The 18,946-nt window shown below is 39.5% G+C and overlaps 1 protein-coding gene across 1 annotated transcript in view; it reads right to left on the reverse strand.

Moving 5' to 3' along the window:
* Nucleotides 1-14,834, reverse strand: part of LOC104451495 — a 36,057-nt gene extending 21,223 nt beyond the window's left edge. Inside the window, exons 1-2 of the mRNA XM_039314348.1 lie at nucleotides 13,365-14,834; nucleotides 13,120-13,248 (exon numbers count right to left, since the gene is read on the reverse strand). Of these exons, the coding sequence (XP_039170282.1) occupies nucleotides 13,120-13,248; nucleotides 13,365-14,679 (1,444 nt within the window). The 5' untranslated portion in view covers nucleotides 14,680-14,834. The remainder of the gene's footprint in view (nucleotides 1-13,119; nucleotides 13,249-13,364) is intronic.
* Nucleotides 14,835-18,946: the final 4,112 nt, after the last annotated feature.

Below are 18,946 nucleotides of genomic sequence, written 5' to 3' on the forward strand. Positions count from 1 at the left end.
TTTTTTTTTTTTTTTTTCGATCAGTCCTACTCTATTCCTACTCTACACTCACTCAGACTTTTGCCCTGCCTCTTGCAGGGCGTGGGAGTCGAAACCCACTCCTGAAACTTACGTGTCCCCACCCCATCCCCCCTGAGAAGATGAGGATTTGAACCCCTCACCTCCCCCTTCCATGTTGGAAGGGTGGCCACTGGGGCGAATCCCAGTGGTTTCTCTTTCCTTCGTTTGAGAAAGAAAATGCCGTTCGGACGCACGTCCCTCTCCATTTCTTTCCTTTCGAATTTTTGAATCTGAAATTCTCTCTCCGCGCTCGTTCCCATGCCGTCGCCGAGCATCAAGCGGCCGTTCCCCTACCGTCGCCGACGAACCACACTGCGGCCGCAGCTACTCCGGTGCTCGCTCGCTTCTCTCTTCGGGCTCGCTCGTTGCTGCTCCGTCGTTCGTTCCGGCGTTCCTGGGGTCGCAGATGCAGCACGCGGAGGAGAAGCAGGCCTCTTCGAGCTCCCCTCAACGTCGGCGAGCGTCGCCCGCCAAGCGAGACCCCCACACACCGGAAGGCTCGGAGGCGAGGTTGCTGGAGAAGCTGGTGCCGTACGCGAAACGCGACGCCGACGGCCCTCCACCTCCGCCGGTTGCCTCCGTCGGCGTCAGAGTCCGTCGCCCCCGACTCCAACGCCGACGCCCCCTTCGCATTGAAACGAGACTGCTTTGTGCCTGTTGCCTGGATCATGTAGCTCATTTTAGTGTTGCACATTGAAAAAGTTACATAAGAATAGTTGAGCTGTAAGCTGGGCCTTAAGAATGTATCCATTCGATGTACAGTATTGAATTATCTTTGTGAGAGTCCATCATCTCCAAATGCTGCTGCTTTTTTCATATTGAAGGTCGACATAGGATACTTGTGAGATTGGCTTGTGACATGCTATCTGTGCTTCTGACACCATTGTTATTTCTCATTTTCAGAAGAACGTAGAAACTGTCAGATTGCAAATGAATGAACGAATAAATGACACAGTATCAGATCATAAATATGTTTTGTGTTTTGATTGGAATGGTTGCTTTTCAGCTAGTGATTGGAGAAACTAGCCAGCACATTACTGGACCTAGATGTAGCTACATGCAGGATAAGAGTGAGAAATGTGGCTCGGTTATATGGAAATTCTGTCTTTCTCGTTCTGGTAATGCATATTTCCTCCCTTTGTTCTGGTTGGCACCGCACATCCTAGACAGAAGAATGTCACAATCAATAACGAAAGCAGAGAGGTTGCCAATATGGAGCAAGCGTCTTGCACCATACCCCATATCCCTATGCAATTGCCGATTCGAGTAAAATGGATCTGCAATGAGTTAAGTTTGCAATCAAAGCGGCAATTGATGGTATTCGTATGACTGTATGAGTTCAAGTTTGTCTTTTTGCTGTCAGTTCGACGAATGAAGGCATGATCATGCTATGTTTTATGTTATCTTGTTCTTTTGTGTGATGCACTCTAATCGAGCTTAAAAAGCACTTACAGTGCTGTGATAGGGTGCTTCTAAACTAACTTAACCAGAAAATTCTCATGTTAGGCGAACTCTTTTTTTTGTTTTTTCTGTGGGTTGTGGTGCTTTGAGCAACACTGCGCTTGCTGACACCATCGACTATATAGGATCAGCTTACCAATGTTTTATTCATGCTAAATGGGCGATCATGACTTAGCCTGAATTTAGTTTCCTCCTTAAGTTCTCATTTAGTTTTGTTATGTAAAACAGGAGCAAGAGCTAGCAGTCGCTGCTAGCCAGCTTGCAGGTGCAGTAGTCGACTTCTTCGCAGATTCCGATCCAATGTGCAATCACACGGATGAAGGATTACTAAGCCGCGAAAACAAGCTGCACCATTTAAACAGCCCACCGGTCCTCATTTCTGCTGAACAAAGATGAAATAATCATGGTTTAAGAATTTGATTATTCAACTAGCTGAGGCAGGAAGATGAAATGAGTGAGGTGAGATAGGAAGAGTGTCTACTTTTATTTTTTGCCTTGTGAATAAACAACCACCGTTGTAAATGCATTCATGACATCTTTGAAACCGACACTCGTGAATCTCAACTATAGCGGTACATAACTCAGATTTTTTAATAATATAAGGTTTCAATTCCTTTATAGCATGTGGATGTCCAGATTGCTTAAAGTTGCCAATTGTCTTGTTTGGTGTTAGTGAGTTGTAGCAGAGGTCGCAAGCTCATCTTGGCCCTTGGCAATCCCATGGCGGGCCACCTAGAATTTAGCGTCCAAACCCGATACCTCAATTTTTTCTCTATTTTTTGCTCAACAACCATTTTTCAACCTTTTTTTTTAAAAGCTTTCGGAAATAAATTCGTATGTGCTCCCGTACTCAAAATTAATCCATCAAACTTTGCACGTACCTAATTTAAAACCTCATTGTGATATTGAGCAAAAAAATTTGACATCCAAACCCGATACCTCAATTTTTCTCAATTTTTTGTCCAACAACCCTTTTTCAACTATTTTTTTTTAAAGCTTTCGGAAATAAATTCGTACGTGTTTCCGTACTCAAAATTAATCCATCAAACTTTGCAGGCACTTACTTTAAAACGTCATTGTGTTATTGAGCAAAAAAAATTTGGCGTCCAAACCCGATACCTCAATTTTTCTCCATTTTTTGCCGAACAACCCTTTTCCAACTCTTTTTTTTTTTGTTAAAGCTTTCCGAAATAAATTCGTACGTGTTTCCGTATTCAAAATTAATCTATCAAACTTTGCACGCACTTAGTTTAAAACCTCATTGTGTTATTGAGCAAAAAAATTTGGCATCAAAACCCAATACGTCATTTTTTTTTTATATTTCTTGTCTAATAACCCTTTTCGACCTATTTTTTTTTTTTTTTGTTAAAGCTTTCGGAAATAAATTCGTACGTGTTTTTGTACTCAAAATTAATCCATCAAACTTTGCAGGCACTTACTTTAAAACCTCATTGTGTTATTGAGCAAAAAAAAAAAAAAATTGGCGTCTAAACCCGATACTTCATTTTTTTTTTTTTTCTATTTTTTGCCTAATAACCCTTTTCAACCTCTTTTTTTTTTTTTTTGTTAAAGCTTTAGGAAATAAATCCGTACGTGTTTCCGTACTCAAAATTAATCCATCAAACTTCGCAAGCACTTAGTTTAAAACCTCATTGGTTATTGAGAAAAAAAAAATTTGGTGTCCAAACCCAATACCTCAATTTTTTTTTTTCTATTTCTTACCCAACAACCCTTTTCCAACTTTTTTTTTGTTAAAGCTTTCAGAAATAAATTCGTACGTGTTTCCGTACTCAAAAATTAATCCATCAAACTTTGCACGCACCTAATTTAAAACCTCAGTGTCTTATTGAGCAAAAATAATTTGGCGTCCAAACCCAATACCTCATTCTGTTTAATTTTCGTATTGCTCCTACGTAACTCCTTTTCATTTTATTTTCCACCTCTGATTTGATTTAGTGGAAAAACTGAATGCCAAGTTGCCAAACGGTCTAGCTAAAGGTTTTTCCTAAGGAAAAAAAAAAAATTAAAAGCCAAACTAAAATGGTCACGAAAGTCGCTAATTATTTTGTCTAGCGGAGAAAGTTTGGGGCATGTGTACTCTTCTAGGTGGCCCGCCATGGGATTGCCGAGGGCCAAGATGAGCTTACGACCTCTGCTACAACTCACTAACACCAAACAAGACAATTGGCAAGTTTAAGCAATTTGGACATCCACATGCTATGAAGGAATTGAAACCTTTTATCATTCAAAAGCCTGACTATGTATCGCTATACTTGAGATTCACGAGTGTCAGTTTCAGATATGTCATGAATGCATTTACAACGGTGGTTGTTTATTCACAAGGCAAAAGATCAAAGTAGACACTCTTCCCATCTCACCTCACTCATTTCATCTTCCTGCCTCAGCTAGTTGAATAATCAAATCCTTAAACCATGATTATTTCATCTTTGTTCAGCAAAAATGAGGACCGGTGGGCTGCTTAAATGGTGCAGCTCGTTTTCGGGGCTTAGTAATCCTTCATCCGTGTGATTGCACATTGGATCGGAATCTGCGAAGAAGTCGTCTACTGTAGCTAGAGATTTTAATTGCTGAGCGAGAGATGAAATAGTCTTCTGGCACCTGCAAACTGGCAAGCAGCGACTGCTAGCTCTTGCTCCTGTTTTACATAACAAAACTAAATGAGAACATAAGGAGGAAACTAAATTTAGACTAAGTCATGATCGCCCATTTAGCATGAATAAAACATTGGTAAGCTGATCCTATCAGATAGTCGATGGTGTCAGCAAGCGCAGTGTTGCTCAAAGCACCACCACCCACAGAAAAAAAAAAAAAAAAAAAAGTTCGCCTAAGAATTTTCTAGTTAAGTTAGTTTAGAAGCACCCTATCGCAGCACTATAAGTGCTTTTAAGCTCGGAAATTACATTACAGCAAAGGTCAAGTGCTTTGAAATTCTATATTAACTTCTGAATGTCTTCAATGCAACGGTGAAATTTGAGATTTGTTTAGATTGTGCCCCAATCATACAGTTTGTACTAATAAAGTACAAGATGCTGATGCGGCCCTCCTATTTCTAACATAACTATATGTCAATATGAAGATCAAAACCACACTGCATTATTGGAAAATAATCATTTCATCTTCCTTGAGATGGCTATAAATAAATAACTATTGGCCTGGGAGATTGAAGTCATATCTCATAAATAAATAACTATTGACCTGGGAGATTGACGGTTTGGCAAAAAGCATTAAGAGCAGCAGCCGCCATTATTGGGTGCCGCGACAAAGCATATAAAGGGGTAAGAAGGGGAAAAACCACGGAAAATGATTTATAAGATTATATTTTTTTTATTATGTTTTAACCATATGTTTTAACCGTTCATCTGAAATATAATTGTTAGTGAAGGACCATAGACCCACTTCTATAGTTCCATCCACTATGAATTCCACAGAACAATGCTTGAGTTGGCCCGGAGCTATCAGGGTAGAAGCAAAGGCCCTTTCTTTCACCTTTAGATCTACAATCATTGTCCAAAACGGGAAACAAATTTTGTGGGATGCCCACTTTAGGATTTTCATATGATTACTTGAACTATTCTTGTTATTTTAATGTTGTACTTCGATTGCATATTAGCAGTGTTTTAGGAAAAGGTCCATGCAAACAATCTTGGAACATTTTTGTTGACGTTTCAATTTGACCTTGTACATGCACACATATAGCACACGAGTATGGACCGGAAATGCTAAAAAAGACGTGCGCATGCAATGCGTATGTGGCGTCAATTAATATCTTCTTCATGTTACTTCTTTTTTTTTTTTAAATTACCATTTTGGGGTGAAATTACTTTGTTTTGCTCCATCCGTTGGTTACTGCAATTCGGGTATATTATTTTTTGCAATCAGATTTTGAAATATAGTAACTTGGAATAAACTATCACGGATCTAAGGTGTCCAATCCTAGTCACAAGGTCCGAAAGACATTTTGGACTGGTTTGAGTAAGAGCACTGGGTGAAATAGCCTAACAAAGGCCGATCAAGCCCTAGTCCAAACCTAGCCCGGTCTGACCGGAAGATTTGCATATAAAAGTTTTATGATGGATAGGCTGGGCAAAAATTCAAGACAAACCTTAATACCCATCCCAGTTTAGGCCCAACAATGATAACCTCTAACTTGAAAATGAAATTAGCGTTGTTTGAAAGGTTTATCGATTTATATATCATCGACAATCATCAAGAAAATAATTTTATGTAAAGTATTTTTATGTGACTTTTCTTAGCTTCCACTTTTAAGGGGCTCTTCCCGTGTTTGATATGGAAATCATGCTTTTAAGAGAAATTATGACACTTATTTACCAGTTCGAGTAACTTCACCGGCAAAAATTTCGTAAAAACTCTATTATATTAAGAAAGTCCAGCTCTTCTTGTGGCTTAGCCATAAAACCCTACAAGCAGAGGCCCACACCTCAAGGACCTTGCTAAACCAAATATGTATACAAAATCTCACGGAAAACCTAGTAATCTACCGCAATATCAAAGTATCAACCCCTATGGCATAAAATGTCTACCGGCCCTCCGGCATAGTTAGAGTGACTACATTTTGCGTATGTGAGCTTCTATTTGATGAAGACCCATCAGAATACTTTAAGTTTCTTTCCATGAAGAAATCGGGCTCTTTAGGATCAGGTAGGACCGAAGCACAATTACGTATCATACATATTGCAGATGACATAGTCGGCCTATCTTCAGGGAACTTTTGGACACACAACAAACCCACTTGAATGCATCTTTCCACTTGGATTCTGTCAAATGAGCTGTGCAAGCATTCCTGCTTCATCTCCAAGGCCCTACCTTGACTCCAAAGCAACCACGCCTAAAGAAAAATTGGGAACTCGTGTGCTTGGTCATTGAGAATTCACCATGAATGACCGCGTAAAAGATTAGAGAGAGATGGAATGCAAGTGTTAGCAGTGCCCATTTACTTACATGTCCGAGAAGGTTGTGGTGATGGCTTGGATAGGAAAATCCTCTATTCCTTTTGCCACCTATTATCTCCAACAGGAGCACTCCAAAGCTATATATGTCCGACTTCAAAGAGAATTTCCCATCTATAGCATACTCAGGGGCCATGTAACCACTGCATTTTGCATAAACAATATTTTCAGGCTGTGCTCCCCTCATAATAATGAGTGCTTCGTGTCAAAAACCAAAAGAAATGACTTACTAAGTTCCAATAACTCTTTTTGTTCTCGCTTTTGTTTCATTAGCTCCAAAGATTCTTGCCAAGCCAAAGTCGGATATTTTAGGGTTGAGGTCACCATCTAGTAATATGTTGCTTACTTTAAGATCTCGGTGGATTACTTGAAGTTTGGAATCATGATGGAGATAGAGAAGTCCTCTTGCAATACCGACAACAATGTCAAACCGTCTTTGCCATCTCAACAACAGGCTCTTTTCTTGATCTGTGTACAATTCAAAAATCGCATGGTAAACCACCACAAATAACTGATGAAAAGTGCTAAATTAGATCAATATCACTATAAAAGAGTTTCATTCAATCGATGGGGAATTAAAAAGCGAAATTGTCTGACCAAATATGAAGTAATCCAAGCTCTTGTTGTCCATGTACTCGTAAAGCAAGATTCTCTCCTCTCCCTCGATGCAACATCCTAGAAGTCCGACAAGATTCCGGTGTTGGAGTCGCGCAATCAAGAGTACTTCATTTTTGAACTCTTCAAGACCTTGCCGCGAACTCTTTGATAGCCTCTTGACTGTACTAACTGTCCTTTCTGAAGATTTCCCTACAAAAAGGCAGCATCTTTGTTTTATGCATCACCGGTTCCTATTCTATTAGTATTAGATTAGTATTAGTTAGTAATCTCAGCTCAGTAAGGTGTGGAATGATATACATAAAACTTTGTACCTTATAAACAACACCGAAGCCACCAGCCCCAATCATATTGTCATCAGAGAAATTGTCTGTGGCACTTTCAATGGTGGCCAAATCATATAATGGTAAATCAATGTCTTCATTTGTGATTCCAAGACCTAGTAAAATAGTATGCATTGATTTGCATTAGCATAGGATTACGATAACTAAATAGAGCGCCTATCAAACCAATTGAAGCAATGCTACTTTGAGTTCATGGCGAAATCTTCCCTGATCGAAGACCAGGCTTACCTCCATTCCCGATTCTCCTTTTCCTATGCTTTACACCCCACAATTTAGTTCCGGCCGAAAGCAATCCACCAATGATTGAGCTCAATATGACAGCTACTAATATTATTTTCCTCCTGGTGCGGCCACGAATGGCATCTAAAGTAAAAAAAGAATCAGGAAGATTAGCTATTTCCGAACCTCTCGTGCCCAAAGAACAAAGTATTTCAATAATTTAGCAGGAAAAAAAGTCAATTAGAATAAGTATGAATACCTAGTTCAGAAGCTGATAGGCGTACATATAGAGTTTGCACGTAGTTCCCTTTTTCGAGCACTCTCATGTGGATCAAGTCCCCAAACCACATCAGACAGCCACTGCCTCCTCCTCTGATGTCTGAATTAGAATAAGCTGTGCACAAACAGTTCTTCAAGCACTTGTCCTTGCATTCCTTGAGGTTCATACTCCTGTTCAGCGTTACCTCCAACACGTCGGGCAGTTTAACTTTTTTAATTTTCCAAAACCCCTCTCCTTTTGAGCAATTTGTGGGTACTGTCCTCTTGCATCCACTGGAATAATCACGGACTGCCCATTCATCAGGAGACTTAGGCATGAACCCTTTCACACATTCACACGAGCTACCGCTGCAGATGGCATTAGCACCGCACCTGCCGTAAGAATCACAGAGATCACCAGGGAACTCGAGCATGGCATTCCACGTGGCTCTTCTTGATCTATTCACCACAAAAACCTGCAGCACTCCCAAATAGTTTAATTTCATTCTCGAGAAAAGTTGACTGTTTTGAACCTCAAACATGAAGGAGATCTCAGTTTCATTGTCCATAAATATGGGCACTTTAGCTGGATTTGGGATAGAGGGAACGCCGACAAATTGGACTCCGTTCCATTGCCCTGTTCGAAATGTTTTTCTATGCACATCCACTTGGACTATTTCATACTGAGGTAGACCCTGATTGTAGCTTAACCCATGGACATAATCTCCCGAAGAAGGGCCGTCCATGCTTTTCCATGCAGTGAGATGCCGTTCGAAACCCGTTTTCAGGTTCAACACCAGCTTCATGCCCGCTAAAAGTGTGTCAGATGGGTAATCGAAGCTTTGCCACGAATAAGCTTCATCAAAACTTGAAATAGAATTATCCCGAAGAACAAGATTTCCTGAATCCAGGAGCCGCACAATTGGATTCCAAAGGACCCTAGACGAATTCGAAGACCAGACCACACTATTTGAGTGGTTGAGAACAACTAGATTGCCCACATTGCTAAATGTGAGAACACCGTTATGATTGGCTAATGGGTTGTTTCTGTTAGCAACCCACACAACTGTTTCAGGACTAAACATGTACCATATTCCCAAGTAGCTCATACTTGAGTTGCTAGGAGTAAAGAATCCTAGTTCGAAGGTTAGGTCCAAAGAAACCAATGTTTCTCCATGACTAATGGAATGGTTAATGCCCAAAGTATCGGCTGCGAGTGACATACCAATCAAGGGGATGATGATGAACATGGAGAATGCAATCTTTGCCATTGTTGCAAATGCCCTCTTCTAAGTTCTTACTCCATTTTTATATGCAGATCATTCCAGATTAATTCACAACGTCAACACAATTCGAGCGGGTCCTCGAAGCCTACACCTTTTTGTGGGTTTCCGCTTTAAGACCTATTGGTTCCTTGCACTAGTCTGCGCGCATATTCCCTCGGTTCTCTGTTCTTAACTCTGACTAGTATTTTTCACTCTCCAAGTTCTCCCATGTTCCACGTAACCACTTTTTTATAGCGGCTTTTTTAGATTCCAGACGGATATTCAAAGCCGTAACTCATACTCACGCACCAGTTTTCACTACGGCCATGTTCATACGTCGTACTTTTCCAGCTATATCATTCAACATCAGATGAAACTCAGACATTTTGACGAGAAAAATCATCAATTCCTGGTCAAGGATAATCTCAGGGTCGACCATCCCGTTTGGACTTCATGCAATCACACGCCAAGTTTACACTTGAGCGGCGTTTGGGTTAACTTTCCTCGCGGGTCATTTTAACCTTCAAATGGGTCGGATCTTGATATGGCAACGAGAATCAAATGGCAGCAGCTACCATTTGCGGAGGCTGTGACGTGAAAAAGGACTTACGAAGATTGAGATAGGAGATTATATATTAGGCTTCTTGCGCATATCACTCGTCCAATGATAAGTATATAAAGTGCTAACAAAACAAAACAAAACAAAAAAACAAAAAAAAAGGAAAATCATTTTAAGATTTTATTTGTCCCACGGAAAATATTTTCCTATCAGGACTATGGAGCAGACATCTGCTTTCACTTGGGGATATCATCAAGAGAGAGCCTAACTTCACACATGTTAACATATCTAGTTATTCATACATTCACTCAAAAACTTAAGTTAATGAATTATGAGTCAACAAAAATATAATAATTACTTTGTACTACACCAATTCTCCAATATAAGATTTCTCTAACACAACTCACACATATATCCTAACAATATCCCCATCACATATGAGCTCAACCCTTAATCCAAGTATCATTCACATCAAGATATCTCAACTTAAATAGATTGGGGTTCCTTCAATCTACCATTGGCTTTGATACTATTTATTAGGAGAGGGCGGCAAAAATCTAATACCATTCGCTTGGGAAGATCGCCAAGAAGAAATCCAAGTCCGAACATGTTAACATATTTAATTGGACACACCATCACTCAAAAGCTTTAACTAATGAATTCTAGACTAACTATGACATATTAACTACTATGCACTACACCAATCTCTCACATGAGATTTCTTTAACACAATTCACGTATGCACCCTAACATTTTCGGGACAACATTTTTCTCATTTTTGGGCGTTTGATTCACTTAAGAAAATGAGTCAACGGAACTTATTCTTAAATTCAAGAAAATAATTTCCTTTTTAAAATATTGAAAAATTATTTTCCAAAATATGACTAGGTATTTGTGTTTAGATCCAAAACTCTATGCTTTGGCATGGAAACTCCAATGCTGATCTTGGTTCACCAGCATCCAAGGTCAGGTCTCCAATGCCCAAGCTCGGGACCTTCATGCCCGTGCCCAAATCCCCTATGCTTGCATTTGTGTCCATCAAGGTTCAGCCAGAGATCTTGGCACCAATGCCTGGATCCATCAAGACTAGGCTCAAAACTCGAATGCCTAGGCCCAATACCCGACACCTAGGCCCAGGTCCATAGTGGCCAAGGACAAGATACCAATACTTGAGGTAGAATTCCCAACACCTAAGCTTGGGTCCACAAAGGCTGTCCTAGGGACCATCAAGGCCAAATTTGGGATCCCAATGCCCGCGCTTAGGTTTATCAAGGCTGCGCCCGAGACCCAGATGTCTGCATCAAGGTCCATTAAGGCCAAACGTGGGACTGTAGTGCCCGCATTTGGTTCATCAACTACCCAAGCACAAGCTGTTAGTGTTGAAATAGTATACGGTTATTTAGGAAAATTAAATGCGATTTTCATTCTAAACAGTGGATAATATTTTCCTATTCATTTTTCAAGATTTACCCGAACACCATAAAATATTGTCATTTTCTAGAAAAATGACTTCATGAAAAAATATTTTCCAAAAATGTCACATTTTCACAAAATAAATGAAACCTAATATTGTAATTTTTTTATATTCGATCTGCATAAACGAGAAAACTTTGATATTCATTTCGAAGGGACCTATCATCTAATAATTATAGTTTTAGACATGAATATAGGCAATTATAATAAAGACTGACTAACCATCCAAATCAATAATCATGAACGTTCATACATTGGATTTTATACCAACCACACAAATCAAGAAGTCTTGGACAATGATGAAATAAATTATCAATGGCATTTCTTGGATCTATAAGCAATTACTCAGAAAAACGTACTATCGACCATCCAACCTCGTTACCGTGACTACATTGACAGAATGAAGTTCTTCATGCATCCGGGTTGTACTTAAGTCCATTGAACTTCTTTCCATAAAGAAACCAGGATGTTTAGGTGGAGGCAAGCTTGCACTTTCATTTCCTAACATGGCAACTACAGAGGACATCGCTGGTCTATCATTGGGGAACTTCTGCACGCATAACAAGCCGACATGGATACATCTTTTTACTTGAGGTTCAACCGAATCACACAAGCACTCATCAGCGAGTTCCATGGCTCTGTCTTCACTCCAAAGCAACCATGCCTGAAAAAAATCACATCCCGAGCTTAGTCATGCAAGACCAAAAAAAGGAGATAAGGGAGAGAGAATGACATACGCTCTGGCTCTTTCTCTTACATGTCCAAGAAGGTATGATGATGATTTGGGTGGCAGAATCCTCTGTTTCTTTTGCCACTTACAATCTCTAACAACATCACACCAAAGCTAAAGACATCAGATTTCACAGAGAATTTTCCATCGAAGGCGTACTCAGGGGACATATAGCCACTGTAATGACAAAGTGATTGTTATTAGTCTTCTAACATAACAAACAGTCCTATTTAGAAATGTTCTGAAAAGGCGAGTTCTTACTAAGTTCCTATGATTCTCTCTGTCTTTGCTTCTTTCTCATCACGTGCGAAAATTCTTGCTAACCCAAAGTCTGAGATTCTTGGGCTTAGGCTGCCATCCAACAATATGTTGCTAGCTTTGAGATCCCGATGAATTACTTGAAGTTTAGAATCATGGTGGAGATAGAGAAGACCTCTTGCAATCCCAACGATAATGTCAAATCGTTTTTCCCAGTCTAACAATAAGCATCTTTCACGATCTGCATATGTGACGTCAGTTTAGTCAACCAGATGGGATTAAGTTCAGTGTACAGATAGCATCATCATCCACCAGTAACATCTTTCATTAATGGGTCTAGAGACCTCACCAAATATAAAACAATCCAAGCTCTTGTTTTGCATGTACTCATAGACCAAAATCCTTTCCTCCCTCTCCATGCAACAACCTAGAAGCCCCACAAGATTCCGGTGTTGAAGTTTGGCTATCAGAATCGTTTCGTTTTTGAACTCTTCAAGACCTTGTCCTGAGTTTCTTGACAGTCTCTTCACTGCTACTTCTTGTCCTGTGAAAAGATTGCCCTGCATATTGCGGTTAGAGTAGATATGTTAAACAATGAAATATGATCACTCTGTTTGCAGTTAACTTCGTCCTGGAATATGCACGGCTCATTACCTTGTAAACTGGGCCAAAGCCACCAGCTCCAATCAGACTGTCCTCAGAGAAACCATCCGTAGCCTTAACAATGGTAGCCAGATCAAACAGTGGCAAATCAACATCTTCCTCCTTGACTTTCCAATCTGAAAAAGACCAGTTAATACAAAGGTCCTTGTCAAAACATTTGTTAATCTCACAAAAGGGCCTAAAAGTCTCTTTGTAGGTGTACATTTATAGAACCAGTTGCACTGACCTTTGCTCTTTATTCGGCAATTCCTGATACAATGGAAGTACACCACGGCTGATAGAAACAAAGCAGCAATAGCTGACACCAATACGAGGATGACCACCCTTTTCTTCTTGTCAGAATTATGAAGGAAATCTGGATAGAGAAGACTGCGAAGATTAAATGCAATCTTCTAGGGTGCTCTTCCTGAATAAGCTGGTTAAAATTTAGAATGACTAGAGAAAAAAAGCAATGATTGGCAAAATAAGTACCCAGTTCAGATTTTGGTAGGCGGATGTATAGAGTTTGCCCATGGTTATCTTCTTCATACTCCTTAATGTCAATTAGGCTTCCAAACCACAGGATACAGCCACTACCTCCTCTTCTAACATCTGAATTAGCATAAGCAGTGCATGGACAGCTCTTTAAGCACTCCACCTGGCATTCCTCAAGGCCCATGCTCTTGTTCAACCAGAACTTCAACATGTCAGGAAGTTTAACTTTTGCAAGTTTGAGGAAGCCTTCTTCCTTCGAACAATTTATTGGTATTCTTCTCGTGCATCCACCTGACCAATTGAGGAGACCCCATTCTTCTGGGGACTTTGGTACAAACCCCTTCAAGCAATCGCATATTGGATCTCTGTTAATTCTACAGATACTGTTGGCTCCACAAGTACCATAAGTATCACATTTATCGTTGGGTGACGAGTACATGATATTCCAGGCATTGCTTCTTTTACTTGCGACATAGATCTGGATCGACCCAGAATGGTTTACAACTACTCTTAGGATAAATTTACTTTTTCTGGCTCCATATACAGAATATATTTCATTTTCACCATAGAAGAACACATCCGTCCCCACTTCACTCGGTGCCATTGAAGAACCACTGAATTGTAGTCCGTTCCACTGTCCTGTCCGATATTTCTTGCCAGATCCTAAGCTGACGAGTTCATATTGAGGCAACCCATGAATGTTCAACCTGTAACTATAGTCTCCAGAGGAAGGATCATCCATGCTTTTCCAAGATGTCAGACGCCTTTCTAAACCGATTTTCAAGTCCCACCCTATTTTCATACTGGGTAGTAAAGTGTCGGACGGATGATCAAAACTCTGCCATGAATAGTTATCAGAATTTAAATTAGTATGCTCTCTAACAACAAGATTCCCAGTGTCTAAGAGCTGGGCAACTGGGTTTTTCAGAACCCTGGACAAATTCGAAGACCAGACGACCCTCTTCAATTGATTGACAAGAACTAGATCTCCATCATGGCTAAATGTGAGAACTCCGTGTGAATCAGTGAGTGGATTGTCCCTGTTGGCAACCCAAACAACAGTTTCCGGAGTGATCTGGTACCATATGCAAAAGTACCTGTTCGTAGAGTTGCCAGGAGAGAAAAAGCCAAGCTCAAAGCTTTGGCCTGAAGAGATCAATTTCTCTCCATCTTTAATGGACTGACCTGAACTTAAGGTATCAGACGCCATCGACAAATTCAGCACTAACATGGTAAAAGCAGAGTAAAAGAAGGGGGAATAAGGAAGCTTTAAGAATGCCATAAGGATTTTGTTTATTCTTTCCTGGCTCATCCCTCTCAATGGCCAGTTTTAAACTCAAAGCTTCTCACCAATGATATCTAGCTGAAGCCTACCTGAGGATATTCTTTACTTTTATTGCATAGTCCATCACTAGCCATTTCCAGTGGGATAAGATATCAAACGGTCATGGAATGGAAGCGACCAAGTCAAGCTGTCAAGTGTTGTTGATTAGGAGACTTGCGATGTCTATTTATGCCATGCAAGATAGACATCGCAAGAAAGCCATACCTCTCTACCCACGGCTCTATTACAGCCTACAGGACAAAGGAAGTCATACCCCTCTACCCACGGCTCTATTACAGCCTACAGGACAAAGGAAGTCATACCCCCTCCCCACGGCTCTATCACAGCCTACAGGACAAAGGAAGTCATACCCCTCTCCCCATGGCTCTATTACAGTCTACAGGACAAAGATAGGTAATAACTACCAATCTTTTTCCAAGCAGGACAAACGATGGAGTTGTTGCCCAACACTATTTTTCAGCCCAAAATTATTTGGGCTGTGCTAATTTGAGGAAGAGGTGACAACCTATGAAGCACTGACACTTTCCGAGAGTTTTCATATCGTATCGACCACTCTGACACGTATCCGATACTTTCCAACACTCAGTCAACACTTGTCGAAAAATCCAACATTTGATCAATTTTTCCGACACTTTGTGACACTCAAGTTGGAATTCCGACATGCGAGTTTACAACAAGTGATTCCGATAGGCGAGGTCAATTAATAAATGATAGGTCAAAATGTACATATGTGAAAAAAAAAAAATGGAGAAAGAAAAAAATCTAATATTCTTTTCTTTTTTGATCCTCACTTCCTGTGATATATAATTCTTTTTTTTTTTTTAGTCGAACCATGATATACAATTCATCCCCAAGTTTTTTTTTTTCTCTTCTCTTTTCACATGTCTAACACACGAGTCCAAAATGTGAATTGCTTATTTTTTTCTTCAAATTTTATTGATTATTAGGATGGAGTTGAATTAGTCAAATTGAAACAATGATTGGATATTAATAAATTGTGAATTAATGTTTTTAGTGTAAATTTCATTCTATGCTTTTATTATTATTTATTTATTTGTGAATTTGAATCAAATTAATTTGATTGAAATAATCATAAATTTGATAATTTATTATGTATATATACTTAATATACAATGTGTCATAACATGTCGAAATTCTTTATTTTTTAGAAACAATGTGTTAGCGTGTTGTGTTGTATGTGGCGTATTAGTGTCAGTGCTACTTAAGTGACAACGCAAGTTTGACAACTTATGAGCAGTTAACGCTCTCCCTCTCTCTCCTCTGCCCCCACCCTTCAAGTTTCGGTCTTTTTTCGTCTTTATATCTTTTGGATGGCAGGGATTTGACTTGAATCTCTCCCTCCCCTCTCTAGTTTTCCTTTTGTTTCCTATCATTTCTTTTCTTACCCTTCCAATCTAGTTATAGATCTGAAACTTAGATTTAGGAGTTTTAATAAATAAGTCCCCCACCTCCATTGCCTCCGCTTCAATGGCGTTCACAATAGTTTTGGTCTTAAATCTGTGCTCGTTCAATGTGTTTTTGTTACATGTTTTGGAGTCTTGCACTTGCTAAAGGGTTCACTCTTACAAGTGTCAAATCTAACTTGTTCAACACGTTTATATTGTTTTCATACGATGATGGCATTGAGGATGCTAAATCTAAGCGCATAACATTGAAAGGCAAAATCATAACTACAAATGAAGATGCCGTCATGTGCTCATTAGTGATGATGATGTGTAATTTGGTAATCAGCCGCTGATCCTTTCCATTGGATGCAATCATAGATCTATTCTTGCAGGATTGGAGTTTTACGGACTTGCCTTGTAATGTTGACTTTAGAGATTTTTATGAATCCTTTCATGCATCATTTTGATAATAAATGAAAATTTTGTTGACGAAAAAAAAAAAAAAGGAAACCAGTGAGCCATTTTGTGATAGATTTGATCCCATAGATATAAAGCAATCTCAAATTGTAAGCACAACCAAAGACTTGCTTGTCATTTTGTTGTGGTTTCCGGATGACCTATGATCGCAGACATTTACACTGTTATATACAGCCGTTTCAGCTAATTTACGTAACATGGAAACAGAGGTAATGAGCAATTTACACAGGAGGAAAAAGAAGAAATCATTTAACTGATCATTCCTCTGTGGTTAAATGGTGCATTCCCATGTTATGCAATTCATTATCTACTAAAGCTTGCATAAATCAAGAATCAAACAAAAGTAGCCTTAGCATGTCTCAGATATGTTTGTAATTCCTTGTAAAAACCCACTCGACCTTCCAGTATTGTCATCAAGACTGCATTAACTGTATGGACCATGGATTCTTCATGTACACCATGGCCACACTTGCACCTTCTTGAACTACTAGGCTGTTTAGGTTTAGGCAAGATTGCACCTTCATCTGGTTTCTTAACTGGGGATCTACAGAGGAAATTGCAGGTGTATCATCGGGGAACTTGTAGATGTGTACAGAACTTCCTGAATACACCTTTTCTACTTGAGATTCGACGAATGAATCATACAAATGCCCGTAGTGCATGAGTTAGACGCCTTTGTCTTCCATCCAAAGCGCTTGTGCCTGAGAAAAAAATGCAAATTTGGATTACTATGCAAAATGAGGGCAGAAATCTTAATCCTGCTCTCTCTTGCATGTCAAAGAAAGTTGCCGTGGTGACTCAAATGGTTGAATCCTCTATATTTTTTGCCACTTACAATCTCTAACAAAAGCTCTCCAAGGCTAAATATATTAGATCTCACAGAAAACATTCCATAGAATTCACACTCTGGGAACATATAGCTGCGATATTGATGATGATCACTTTTAGTTTTAGTCACCTTGTGAAATGTTGAGATTTCTATTCATACGTCACTTATGATATGTATCCCAATCTTTTTATGAACAAAAATTCTTGAAATCTGTAGTCTTAACTATTATACAGTTGGGAAATCAAAGCGAACAGTCCTTGCTTATATACTAGATTCAATTCGTAAGTACTAAATACCTTTTTGACATCATTCTTAATCATTTCTCAACTGACTGAGCATTTAATTGACTCAGCGTATTCTCTCTATCTACATAAATGTTACAGTTATTGCATCTCTCGTATCAATTTTGCCCTGTTCCTTTTGCACCATTATGCAACTCACTGAAGATGGAGAAGCCAGGCTGTGAAGATTGGAGTAGGGACAAAGGACACATCTGGAAAATCCAATGAGGACAATGTGTAGACTCATAGTGCCTTAAAAAATAGGGAGTTTTATTTGTCCAGGTTTTCCTTTTTCGTGTTTCTCAAGTAGCAAGCACCAAAATACCATCAGTCATGGAAGGAATAAGACTCCAATCTTGCCTCGTAGTCTGATAAGGAGCACTTGGACAGAAAAACATCAGATGGTAACAAGTCTGTATAGAATCAAGCATATGTATGAAGTAGAAACACACTATGATCTACTAAGCTGTAGTGAACTCTCCAGCTAATTGATCTTTCCAAGATAGGAATGGTTGCTAATTAAGGCAACAATCTGGATCTACTGATCTGAACTGAACACTCCAGTTATTTGATCTTTCCAAGATACGAATGGTTTGCTAATTAAGACGACGGCGTTTTATACTTTCCTATGGAGTGAAAAAAATTTTACTTGATATTGATGGTGTAAGAGAGAGGATGCCCACATGCAAATTCAGCACGCGTGTTCATCATTTTAGACCATAACAGAAGGACAAGAAACCAAGTAATGTCGTATAAGTCAAGAGCTCAAAGCTTTGGCCTGAAGATATCAATGTCTCCCCATCTTTCATAGACTGGCCTGAACTTAATGTGTCAGCTGCAGTCGATTAGCCAAAGACTAACAGGCGACAATGAAAACGCATCTGAAAAAGGTAGGTGTTTCCATGCCTAAACTAGATCATGCAGAGCCGTGAAACTCTGAGAAACTTAGAAGAAAAATGCATGTCATTATGCCATGCAAGCTGAGTTCTAGGAGTTGGACAGGACTACTGGCAACCTTATAAGAAGCTGTCAGAATTTTCAGTTGACTCGACTGATCTACTCACATTTCCTGCAAGTATAGAATGGTAGAGATCCTTTCTATTTCACGGGCATTACATTTCTTACTTTTAGGACAAGTCAGTCGAAAGCTTCTTCGTCTTTATCTAACCTTTTGCTTGATGATTAGCTCATACCAGAATACGCATTCATGTCTGAACTATGCCACACTATACAACGCAATT

Source organism: Eucalyptus grandis, chromosome 6, assembly GCF_016545825.1.
Source record: "Eucalyptus grandis isolate ANBG69807.140 chromosome 6, ASM1654582v1, whole genome shotgun sequence".
NCBI classification, from domain to species: Eukaryota; Viridiplantae; Streptophyta; class Magnoliopsida; order Myrtales; family Myrtaceae; genus Eucalyptus; species Eucalyptus grandis.